The sequence below is a fragment of the Sardina pilchardus genome, chromosome 4 (genome assembly GCF_963854185.1).
Source record: "Sardina pilchardus chromosome 4, fSarPil1.1, whole genome shotgun sequence".
Lineage (NCBI taxonomy): Eukaryota > Metazoa > Chordata > Actinopteri > Clupeiformes > Clupeidae > Sardina > Sardina pilchardus.
The window spans coordinates 36,164,518-36,177,319 of record NC_084997.1 but is presented as its reverse complement, the minus strand read 5'-3'; the positions used below and the strand labels follow the sequence as shown (position 1 = coordinate 36,177,319).

Below are 12,802 nucleotides of genomic sequence, written 5' to 3'. Positions count from 1 at the left end.
AGAACACACACATGAGCTGAACACTGAGTGGTGTGTGATGATGATGTGAATGATGGTCATAGTTAATAGTGGTGTTACAGTACCAAGTGTAATGGCAGGAGAAGTAGTAACAGTGAAATGCTCTTTAGTCATCAGTATGAAGGGATCACAGCTGTACAGGAGTGGACTCACAGGAGAGGGATGTTAGTGGAAGGGAGGATTATCACTGACCATTCTCATGCATTTGATATCCCTCTTCCTCTTTCTATCTCTCTTCATCCCTCTATCAATTTGTTATCCCATCTCTCCATCCATCCATCTCTCTCTTGATGCTTATTGTAAACTTGTTCATTATATTGATGACGGGTATACAAATGGATCTACATATGGTGTGTGCTTCTGTGTGTGGTGCCAGGCACGTTAGTATGGCAGTCAGAGTTTAAACTCAACTGTAGTGACCATAGTCTGTCACAGGCAGTGTCCATGATTACTCTCTGTCTCTCTCTCACAGTCCCATTTCCACATCTGTATCACAGGGGCAGTGTGTATAATGTGTATTATTACTGGAAGTTGGTTCTGCTCTGCTTTGCTTGTTTGAGTTGTGGAAGAGGGATATTATCGGTGAAGGACCCCAATGACCCCAAGATTGATTATGTCTGTTAAGTAGGCTACTCACTGTACTGAACAGTCTCCTGCATCTTCTCCCAGACTCTGAACTTCAGGTTGCCCAGGTGCTTTGCCACATTGATCAGAGCTCCTGAAACCCTCTCTGGATCCTGCAGTGTGCACTGGGCTCTGGAATAACATTCAGGAGTCAGTGCTGCTGTGGGTTTGGGTTCAGAACCACAGAGAAGAGAGAGACAGGAGGCAGATCACTCACCTTTCCACTGTGCTCTTGTAGTTCTGGAACATAAGGAAAGAGAAAGTAGGCTAAACATTATTGCTATAATAAAGTCTAAGGTCTTTTGCTACATCTTGGTCCATTTTGAAAGATTAAATATCCGACACTCAGCACTGTTTTTACTTTTACAGACTGATCAGTTGACACATAGTGGACATGTGGAAAAGTAGCCCCTCCTTTTCCCCTGCTCGCCTGTCTTTCCCCGCGACATTTAAACTGACTACCTTCTCCTACACGATCAAACACGCTTACACGCACGCATACACTTAGCTTCTAATGTTTGCAATTACCCGCGGTGCCGGCAACCGCGACGCAATTCATTCATACGCAATCAGTATTTACACATCATTCAGTTACTCACCAAACATCTGCAAACATCATAGCGAGCGACGAGGTACCCGTCGATTCTGCTCCATAACCCATTCCGTTCTGCTAGTTCATACATTGTGCACGCAAACACCAACAATACACTGACCGTTCTTACTTTCACTTCCTGGTCCCGCATCACATTGTTTCCCCAAGAAACACGAGCACAATGGCTCTGGCTATTTTATTCTCTGTTTGGGACAGAGGAAAGTGTTCATTTGGCCAGGGGGTGCTATTGTTGCAATATAAATAGATATTTTGTATTTGACATGTAATTATTATTTAATTATTAATATATTAGAATGTTATTATTATATATATGCAAATATGGTGAATTATGCTCCATGTATGTTTGTAATTTCTATGTAATGTCTGTTAAAGTATTATATAGTACAAATTACCCTGTTATATTGGTATTGACCAATTAGAGGTAATAGATGGCTCTATTTAAAGCGAGGGATTTCTTCCCTCTGGGTGGGAGACTGTTGTATCAGCTTGCTGAGAGGTTGGAACAGAGTAACTGAGTGTCAGAATTGTGCTACAAACCTTGAGAAACCGGTTGGTTGATTTTTGTTTATTTTTTCGGAAAAGTATTTTTGTTGGCATTGCCTGGAACACGTTTTTTATAGCACTGTAAATAAATTCGCACTCTTCACTACAATCCACGTTTGCTGTTGGCTGTCTTCACCTCATCACCCTCAAACCTCAGTGTGCCTAGTCGCCACTATCCTGTGTGGACGGGCAGCAAGGCCCATTTTTCACAGTTGGTGTCAGAAGTGGGATCGTGGCGCCCTCTGGGGCACTGAGAAAGAGGCCAGGAAGACGGGCTCAGATTCGGCAGGAGATGTCGTTCCGACGGCTGGCCAGGGAGGGCCTGCAGGAGCAGGCGGAGGAAGGTGCCACAGGAGGAGAGCCGGTGACTGACCCTGGTGAGACCCCAGATATAGCCGCTCTGTATAGCCTCCTACAGAAGTCCCTGCAGACCCAGGAGCGTGAGTCGCTCAAGCAGGAGCAGAGGTGGCGGAATGTGCAGGTGCAGCTCAACACTTTCCGGGATGAGTTGGAGCAGATAGGTGACGGAGGCAGAGCACCAGCAGCACCAGCGGCTCCAGCAGGACCAGCAGCACCAGCAGCACCAGCAGCACCAGTGGCCCCAGCAGCTCCAGCGGCCCCAGCAGCACCAGCAGCACCAGCAGCACCAGCGGCCCCAGCAGCTCCAGCGGCCCCAGCAGCACCAGCAGCACCAGCAGCACCAGCGGCCCCAGCAGCACCAGCAGCACCAGCAGCACCAGTGGCCCCAGCAGCACCAGCAGCACCAGCAGACCCGCTGATGCCAGCAGCACCACCAATGGCACCGATTCCAGCAACATGGACCAGAGCAGCCGTGCCAAAGCTGGAGGAAGGTGACGACGTAGAGCAGTACCTGACCACCTTCGAGAGACTGGCTACAGCCTACAGGTGGCCCAATGCTAACTGGGCTATATTCCTGGTGCCTTATCTGACCGGTAGGGCACGGGCTGCGTATGTAGCCATGGATCCATATGACGCATTGGATTACCTCAAGGTGAAGGAGGCCATTTTGGCCAAGTATGAGATCAATGCAGAAGGGTACCGGCTGAGGTTCAGAGACCCGACCCTAGAGCCGGGGGAGACCCCGAAAGAGTTTTACAGCCGGCTAAAGGACTTGTACGGCAAGTGGATTAAGCCGGTTGAAAAGACTGTGGAGGAGATTGGGGAGACCCTCATTTTGGAGCAGTTCCTGCGCTCCCTGTCTCCAGATGTGCGAGTGTGGGTCAAGGAGCACGACCCACAAACAGGACACAAAGCAGCAGAGCTTGTGGACGCTTTCCTTGCGGCTCGCCGTGGTCCAAAGGACTTCCGCCAACAAAGCTCCAGCAGAGCAGTGACTAAAAGTAAGTCTGGGGGGTATGGGAGTGGTTTTGGTCCTAGAATTAGCGAGCAGAGTAGGGGTCCAAGCACAAAATACTATCCACCACAGCACAACACTCATGCTAAACCTACTAGCCCACCTTCAACTACACCTCACATGAGTAGAGACAGCTTTGTGTGTCACTTTTGTGGTAAGCCAGGTCACATCAGCAGAGAATGTCCAGTCAGAAAAGCAAAGAGCTCCATGTGTTTAGTCCCTAAAGACCCTGTGTATGTTGGCAAGGTGCAGACCATAGAGGTAACCGTGAATGGCAGGCCAGCAAGGGCTCTTCTTGACACAGGCAGCACCCAGACTCTCGTGCAACCTCACCTGGTGGATCAGCCTGAAATGCTAACAGGAGGATGCCTCAGAGTGTGCTGTGTCAATGGTGATGAACATGAGTACCCTATAGCAGATATCTGTCTCGAGGTGCAAGAGCAGACATATAAGCTTAAAGCGGGTATGGTCAGAGGGTTGAGCCATCCAGTTGTCTTGGGCCAGGATGTGCCCATACTGCCAGAACTGGTGCAGTCTACTCTGCCAGTGAGTATGGTTGCTACTAGGTCTCAGACAAAGACTGACACACAGAGACTGTTAGAGCTGATGCCATACAGCCAAGTGGAGATCCGTTCTCCAGAGAACGCTAAAGTAGCAAAGACCCGTCAGCAGCGCAGAAGAGAAAAGCTGTTGGGTACTGTGAGGGTTATGGCTGACTCAGAGCCAGAACCACTTCCGGTTGAGAGGGAAGATGTATGGGAAGTTCCCCAGAATTTAAAAGAGCTGCAGAGGCAAGATGAGTCCCTAAATGAGCTCTTCAGTAAGGCTACAGAGGTTGAAGGAGTGAGCACAGGCCAGGCAAAAGGTCTCTCAGGAGAATTTTACTTTGTGCAACAGGGCCTGTTATATCACCAGCCTGAAGGGGGCAGCACTGAGCAGCTAGTAGTTCCCCGTAGCCTAAGGCCAAAGATACTGACCTTAGGGCATGACATTCCCTGGGCAGGTCATTTGGGTAGTGTAAAAACACTTCAAAGAATAGCTGGCAAATTCTTTTGGCCAGGCATATATACTGATGTACACCGACACTGCAAAACATGCCCCACATGTCAACTGACAAGCAAACACAAAGTCAAGCCTTTCCCACTACAACCTCTCCCCGTGATTGATGTGCCGTTCTCTAGGATAGGGATGGACATTGTTGGCCCCTTAGAACGCACACAGGCAGGCCACCAATATATTCTGGTAATCTGTGATTACGCCACTCGCTACCCCGAAGCTTTTCCCCTACGAAAGGTCACGACTAAAGCCATTGCCACTGTATTGTTGCAGTTATTCTCCAGGGTAGGGATCCCTAGCGAGATACTGACTGATCAGGGAACAGCCTTCCTCTCAAACACTATGAAGCAGGTATATGGGTTATTGGGGATTAAGGGTATTAGGACCACTCCTTACCACCCCCAGACCGATGGTCTGGTAGAAAGGTACAACCAGACCTTGAAGGGCATGCTAAGGAGGTTTGTGGCTTCCAACGGCAAGGACTGGGACCGTTGGCTCCCCTACCTCATGTTTGCCTACCGGGAGGTTCCCCAAGCCTCAACGGGGTTCTCCCCATTTGAACTTCTGTTTGGCAGACAGGTGAGGGGCCCTCTTGATCTCCTCAGAGATGCCTGGGAGTCACCAAAGGAGAGTACCACCAACATCCTCACCCATGTCATCACCATGAGGGAGAAGATGGAGGAGATGACCAACCTGGTGAAGGACAACCTGCAGCAGGCGCAACAGACTCAGACCAGCTGGTATGACCAAAAAGCGAGGCAGCGAACCTTCCAGCCAGGCCAGAAAGTTCTCCTACTCCTGCCTACGGAGGAGAACAAGCTGCTGGCCAAGTGGCAGGGGCCTTATCGCATCAGCAGGAAGCAGGGGCCCACCACCTACGAGCTGGAGATGCCAGAGAGGAGAAAGCAGCGGCAGGTGTTCCACATCAACCTGCTGAAAGAGTGGCACGAGAGAGAGGTGCCGCTGAGCCAGCAACTGCTGGTACAGGCAGTGAAGGAGGAGGAAGACACCCCGGAGCAGTTCTTCCCTACAGACCATCCAGCGGGGGAGATCGACATCAGCCATCTCACCCCACAACAACAGCAGGAGTTGCGGGCTGTCATTCCTGACCGCCTGTTCAGCGACCAGCCTGGAGTCACATCCATGGCTGAACACAACGTCCAGCTGAAGGACTCTACTCCAGTTCGGCAGCGGATGTACCGAATCCCAGAGCGAATGTTACCTGCCCTCCAGGAGGAGCTGCAGGTGATGCAAAGATTGGGAGTGATTGAGCGGTCAGAGAGTGCCTGGAGCAGCCCTATCGTCCTGGTTCCAAAGAAGGACGGCAGCATCCGTTTCTGCATCGACTTCCGCCAGGTAAACGCTCAATCACATTTTGACGCCTATCCTATGCCCAGGCTGGAAGACCTCATCGAGCGCCTGGGTAAGGCGCACTACATTTCCACCCTGGACCTGTGTAAAGGCTACTGGCAGGTGCCCATGGCTACGGAGGCCCGGCCCTGCACAGCCTTCAGGACACCCCAGGGTCTGTTCCAGTTCAAAGTTATGCCGTTTGGCCTGCAGGGGGCGCCCGCGACGTTCCAGCGGATGATGGACCGTGTGCTGGACGGGACTGGTGCCTTTGCGGGCGCATACTTAGACGATGTGGTCGTCTTCAGTGCTACCTGGGACGAGCACATGCAGCATCTTGCTGAGGTGCTACGTCGCATCCATCAGGCAGGGCTGACTGCCCAGCCCAAGAAATGTGCTCTGGCACAGCAGGAAGTACGGTACCTGGGTCATATCCTAGGTCGTGGGGTAATACGACCCCAGAAGGACAAAATTGAGGCTATCCGCGACTGCCCGCGGCCCCAGACCAAGAAGGATATCCGGTCCTTTTTGGGGCTTGCGGGGTGGTACCGGCGGTTTGTGCCTAACTTTGCGAGCCGAGCTGTGGCTCTCACTGACCTGACCAGAAAGTCTGGTCCGGTGAAGGTCAAGTGGGAGGAGCAACATGAAAAGGCCTTCCAGGATTTAAAGGACGCTATGTGCAGCGCTCCAGCGCTGCAGAGCCCAGACTTTTCTCAGCCATGGACTGTACAGACTGATGCCTCTGGAGTAGGTCTGGGGGCTGTACTACTCCAGGGTGAGGGAGAGCAGCAACGACCGGTGGCTTTCATAAGCCGCAAGCTGTTTCCCCGGGAGACACGGTACTCCGCCGTTGAGCTGGAGTGCTTGGCCATAAAGTGGGCCTTGGACACTTTTCGCTACTACCTTCTAGGTAGAGACTTTGTCCTTGAGACGGACCACAGAGCCTTAAAATGGCTGGGCAAGATGAAGGACACTAATGCACGTATAACACGTTGGTTTTTGGCTTTGCAGCCCTTTAGATTTGATGTCCAGTTTAGGGCTGGCAAACAGAACGTGGTGGCAGATTTTCTGTCTCGCCACCCCAGTGGCGAGCCTCCAGAGGAGGAGGGAAATGTGGAAAAGTAGCCCCTCCTTTTCCCCTGCTCGCCTGTCTTTCCCCGCGACATTTAAACTGACTACCTTCTCCTACACGATCAAACACGCTTACACGCACGCATACACTTAGCTTCTAATGTTTGCAATTACCCGCGGTGCCGGCAACCGCGACGCAATTCATTCATACGCAATCAGTATTTACACATCATTCAGTTACTCACCAAACATCTGCAAACATCATAGCGAGCGACGAGGTACCCGTCGATTCTGCTCCATAACCCATTCCGTTCTGCTAGTTCATACATTGTGCACGCAAACACCAACAATACACTGACCGTTCTTACTTTCACTTCCTGGTCCCGCATCACATTGTTTCCCCAAGAAACACGAGCACAATGGCTCTGGCTATTTTATTCTCTGTTTGGGACAGAGGAAAGTGTTCATTTGGCCAGGGGGTGCTATTGTTGCAATATAAATAGATATTTTGTATTTGACATGTAATTATTATTTAATTATTAATATATTAGAATGTTATTATTATATATATGCAAATATGGTGAATTATGCTCCATGTATGTTTGTAATTTCTATGTAATGTCTGTTAAAGTATTATATAGTACAAATTACCCTGTTATATTGGTATTGACCAATTAGAGGTAATAGATGGCTCTATTTAAAGCGAGGGATTTCTTCCCTCTGGGTGGGAGACTGTTGTATCAGCTTGCTGAGAGGTTGGAACAGAGTAACTGAGTGTCAGAATTGTGCTACAAACCTTGAGAAACCGGTTGGTTGATTTTTGTTTATTTTTTCGGAAAAGTATTTTTGTTGGCATTGCCTGGAACACGTTTTTTATAGCACTGTAAATAAATTCGCACTCTTCACTACAATCCACGTTTGCTGTTGGCTGTCTTCACCTCATCACCCTCAAACCTCAGTGTGTCTTGTCGCCACTATCCTGTGTGGACGGGCAGCAAGGCCCATTTTTCACAGGACACAATACCAATATATTATAGTCAAGTGCTTATTCCTCCATCCGAACCACTTCCCACCCCCAACACACACACACACACACACACACACACACACACACACACACACACACACACACACCATGATATGGTATCAAACAAACTCTATCTGTAGTGAAGAAGGGCCAGTGTGTATGATGAGGGGGTTTGACATCTTGTCCAACTCTAACCAAAGCAAGCAACTCCTCATCAACACCCCCAGAACACAAAAAACAGCCCATGTTTCAAAGTGTTTCAACCACCCAGGACTCACTCTGGACAATAAACTGGGTTTTGATCAACACACCCCTGACATCCATAAACGCTGCCAACAGAGACTCTCTGTCGTCTCCAAACTCAAAGCCCTTTCTGTTGCCCCCCGTCACCTGCTACTGCTGTACCAGAGCACATCACCCCATTCTCCTCTACTGCTCCCCCTGCTGCTTCAGTATGAGAACTACAGCCGTGTGTGTGTGTGTGTGTGTGTGTGTGTGTGTGTGTGTGTGTGTGTGTCACCTGCTACTGCTGTACCAGAGCACATCAACCCATTCTCCTCTACTGCTCCCCCTGCTGCTTCAGTATGAGAACTGCAGCCATGTGTGTGTGTGTGTGTGTGTGTGTGTGTGTGTGTGTGTGTGTGTGTGTGTGTGTGTGTGTGTGTGTGTGTGTGTGTGTCACCTGCTACTGCTGTACCAGAGCACATCAACCCATTATCCTCTACTGCTCCCCCTGCTGCTTCAGTATGAGAACTGCAGCCATGTGTGTGTGTGTGTGTGTGTGTGTGTGTGTGTGTGTGTGAGAGAGAGTGTGTGTGAGTCTGTACCAGAGCACATCAACCCATTATCCTCTACTGCTCCCCCTGCTGCTTCAGTATGAGAACTGCAGCCATGTGTGTGTGTGTGTGTGTGTGTGTGTGTGTGTGTGTGTGTGTGAGAGAGTGTGTGTGAGTCTGTACCAGAGCACATCACCCCATTCTCCTCTACTGCTCCCCCTGCTGCTTCACTATGAGAACTGCAGCCATGTGTGTGTGTGTGTGTGTGTGTGTGTGTGTGTGTGTGTGTGTGTGTGTGTGTGTGTGTGTGTGTGTGTGTCACCTGCTACTGCTGTACCAGAGCACATCACCCCATTCTCCTCTACTGCTTCCCCTGCTGCTTCAGTATGAGAACTGCAGCCATGTGTGTGTGTGTGTGTGTGTGTCACCTGCTACTGCTGTACCAGAGCACATCAACCCATTCTCCTCTACTGCTCCCCCTGCTGCTTCACTATGAGAACTGCAGCCATGTGTGTGTGTGTCTGTGTGTGTGTGTGTGTGTGTCACCTGCTACTGCTGTACCAGAGCACATCAACCCATTCTCCTCTACTGCTCCCCCTGCTGCTTCAGTATGAGAACTGCAGCCGTGTGTGTGTGTGTGTGTGTGTGTGTGTGTGTGTGTGTGTCACCTGCTACTGCTGTACCAGAGCACATCAACCCATTCTCCTCTACTGCTCCCCCTGCTGCTTCACTATGAGAACTGCAGCTGTGTGTGTGTGTGTGTGTGTGTGTGTGTGTGTGTGTGTGTGTGTGTGTGTGTGAGTGTGTATGTACCAGAGCACATCACCCCATTCCCATGCTTTACTGCAGCTAAACTCATATTGTCACCTGCATTGCATCATGCCTCTCCTCCCTAAGCCGATCAGACCTCAACAGTAAAGCCACCAATCACAGAGCACAGATCTGCACACGAGCCCAGTCCCCCCTCAACCCCTTCTCCACACGACTCCCATCAGGAGAACATACAGGAGCCTGATAGCACCAGACTCACTCTAGTGCTTGGCCTGGAACCGGCTACGCTGCAGTAGAAGTGTTGTGCCTTCTGCAACTGCATCCTTGAATGATGCTGTGTGTGTGTGTGTGTGTGTGTGTGTGTGTGTGTGTGTGTGTGTGTGTGTGTGTGTGTGTGTGTGCGTGCGTGCGTGCGTGCGTGCGTGCGTGCGTGCGTGCGTGCGTGCGTGCGTGCGTGCGTGCGTGTGTGTGTGTGTGTGTGTGGGCGTGCATGTGCAGAGGAGTTAGAACATGGGCTTGTGGTAACTGTGTGCGCAACAGGGTGAAGGTGTCACGGATATCTGTTGTGAGAATTCCTCTCACTCACAATCTCATTCCCTCTCTGTGTCTATCTTCTCATTCCTATATCCCACAGCTGCAAGTACTGTAGTCTCTCCCACAGCTACAAGATCATCCTCTGCAATCCGTTATAGACCACGATAGAAAAATGTCAGATTGATTCCTGTTGTTCTTTCCACTTATTGTGTCCCTGCTCTCCTCTCGAGAACCCCCTCAAAGGAGAACATCATCTCACAACACATCAGCACATAAAAGATTACTGACGCAAGACACGGCAGAATGTGGATGGGTGGCACTGGCCACATTTCACCTAAAAAGACGTGTTATTGATTATCACTGAGTTAGAGTTGGAGATCTAACACCCCTACAGACAGTGGCCGGGTTTCCCAGATTCGTTAAGAAGCTCTTAAGTGCTAAGAACCTCTTAGGAGTGCTATAAGAACGTTCTAAGAACGTTCCTAAGAAGTTCTTAGCACTTAAGAGCTTCTTAACGAATCTGGGAAACCCGGCCAGTGATGTTCCTACAGTACCTTCAAGAATGTGATGTCATCAGCTCCCAACTGCTCTTCTATGGCTCTGATTGTGTCTGAAAGAGATGAGATCTCTCTGCTCATCTTCTCAATCTTCTCCTTCATCATCTGACTCTTCTGCTCCTCTTCCTCCCTCAGTGCAGCTATTCTGGCTGCCTCTTCATCTCGTAGAAACTGGTGAAGCTTCTCAAACTCCTCCTTGATTTGCATCTCTGTGTGCTGGGCCTGAGTCTTAACACATATTATTACCATGTTTATTATGTTAATACAAATTGCCACTTTAATATTTCCTCAGTGTTATCTTTACCTTAATGTGTTTTGCTGTTTCATCACAAATTCGTTTAATTTTTCTATGTGTATCCATATTTTGTTTCAACTTGCCCAGCTGTGTCCTCAGTCCCTCCTGAAACACGAATAATACAAAAGTTATGCAACAACAACTCCAATAAACATTGCATACAAACTCCACAAAGTCCACAGTACATAGTCATGATGGAAGACAAAGTACAACAGCTTTGCTATTCAGATGAATTCTGTTGACATCTTTTCCCGTGTTTGAGTGATCAACAGTAACAAGATGAGACTCTGCATGGGGAGCACAGCAGCATTATGGAAGCAAGAGTACTGCTCAGTGATCTGAATCATCTCAATAATTAAGTCCTCAATAATCATAATAAGCCAGCCATGTGCAGTAATCATTAGTAGAAGGTAAGTCATGTTCAAACCTTCAGCTCTGATATTTTTGACAAGTGCATGTACACGTGCCTGTTTGTAATTACTGTACATTTGTATAACTCTGACAACACTGGATTAATGGAAAACCTGTAAAGAATCTGCAGCATAAGATGATTTTGTACCTTAATATACAGTGCTTCACACAGTATTAGCAATAAAACAATTTATTCATCTAATTGGGCCTGGTATCTCCCCAGACAGGATTGTATGCCTCATTGTATGATTTATCACATGGTGCTATTAAGAGATAACCTGCCTATCAGCAGACCAATTTGCAATTCATACTTTGCATGTGAAGTACTGGCTGGTGGGCAACAACATCATTCTCCAGCAATGAAACCCAGTAATCTAATCTTGCCAGGATGCACCAGTTTTACTGTGCGAAGGTTGGCATTTTGAGGTGAAAACAATTAACATGCCAGATAGTTGTTGTGCGATTGGACTAACAGCCAAGGAGATAAGCCGGGGATATGCAGATGCAAACATGGCTGCAAACATGCAAGTGCCATTTTTGTCAGCGTTTCTTGCCCGCCAGAGTGGCTCTGATGCCCTCATCCATGGTAGTCACGTGACTGCAAAGTATGAATTGAATTGTCCTTCAAACAATCAGACCAATATGCCGGGTGCAGCAGGTGGATAAGCAAGTTTGTGACGGAAGGAGAAAAATGTGGTTTCCAGCCTGAGCTGCAGGGTGAAATCAAATTGCCAACAGATCGGGCTGGGTTTACCCAGTCTAATTTAGAGACAGCCAATTTAGAGATCACACAAATGGGCAGAATGTCATAATTCTTTGATTAGTCATTTCTTTCTGCTGTAAAGCTTATTCATACAAGGTTTTATGTATGAAACTCAACACATGTATAATAAGATTAAATATAATAAATACAACCATGGAACTCCTTCAGTTCTTACCTTATAATCACATGTGACCTCAACAATAGGACTAAAGTTGTGATTCTTATGTTCCCTTGAGTCTCTGCACACCAGACACACGGGCTGTTCATCCTCCAGACAGAAGAGCTTGAGTTTCTCACTGTGCAGACTGCAGAGCACCTCAGACCCTGCTGAAGCTCTCTGACTTCTCTCCTGTAAGTAGCTCTCACACAGGTTCTTTAATGCCAAATTAAGTTGTGGATTTGATTTTGTGAATCTTTTCCTGCAGATGGGACACTCTTCATGTCCCTTAGTTTCCCAGAACTTCTCCAGACAGACTTTACACACACTGTGACTACATGTCATGATGACAGGATCCTTGAAGACGTCATGGCACACAGGACAGGACAAATCCTCCTCTGGAAAAGAACGCTTGGATGCCATTTTCTAAACTCACTGTAAAGTATGAGATTACCCCGAATCCCTGATGAAAAGTGTAGAATCCTGAGTCCTTTGGCAAAATTCTTCTTTCAGTCTTTCAGGGGTGGGTTGGTCATCTCTGTGATTGAGTCAGTGTTTACCTAAAATGAGAGCACAGGCAAAGAAATAAAACAACAGCTTAACTTTCATTTCCAGTGAAACGAGATCAGCTTACAGTAACTATCATTTCCTGCTTCAGCAAGAGGCACACCTGGAGGAGCCCTGACAGAACAACTCTGATTGGTTAACAGTCTCTCAAATGGGTGTGTACATTCCTGCATGCTATATCCACTCTGAACCAACAAGCCTTACGCTAACAGGGTTGCAGAACAACATATTTGGGATGAGGTCATATTGAATTTGAAGTTAAATGTTTTCCTGATACTCTGTGACTGCCAAGTA

General features: G+C 48.4%; 1 protein-coding gene across 1 annotated transcript in view; it reads right to left on the bottom strand.

Annotated features, from left to right (window-relative positions):
• The window catches only part of LOC134079168 (zinc-binding protein A33-like), a 13,792-nt gene extending 1,217 nt beyond the window's left edge, over nt 1-12,575 (bottom strand). The window contains exons 1-5 of the mRNA XM_062535356.1: nt 11,960-12,575; nt 10,620-10,715; nt 10,313-10,543; nt 860-882; nt 656-774 (exon numbers count right to left, since the gene is read on the bottom strand). Coding sequence (XP_062391340.1) covers nt 656-774; nt 860-882; nt 10,313-10,543; nt 10,620-10,715; nt 11,960-12,364 — 874 coding nt within the window. The 5' untranslated portion in view covers nt 12,365-12,575. The remainder of the gene's footprint in view (nt 1-655; nt 775-859; nt 883-10,312; nt 10,544-10,619; nt 10,716-11,959) is intronic.
• Between the last annotated feature and the right edge of the window lie 227 nt (nt 12,576-12,802).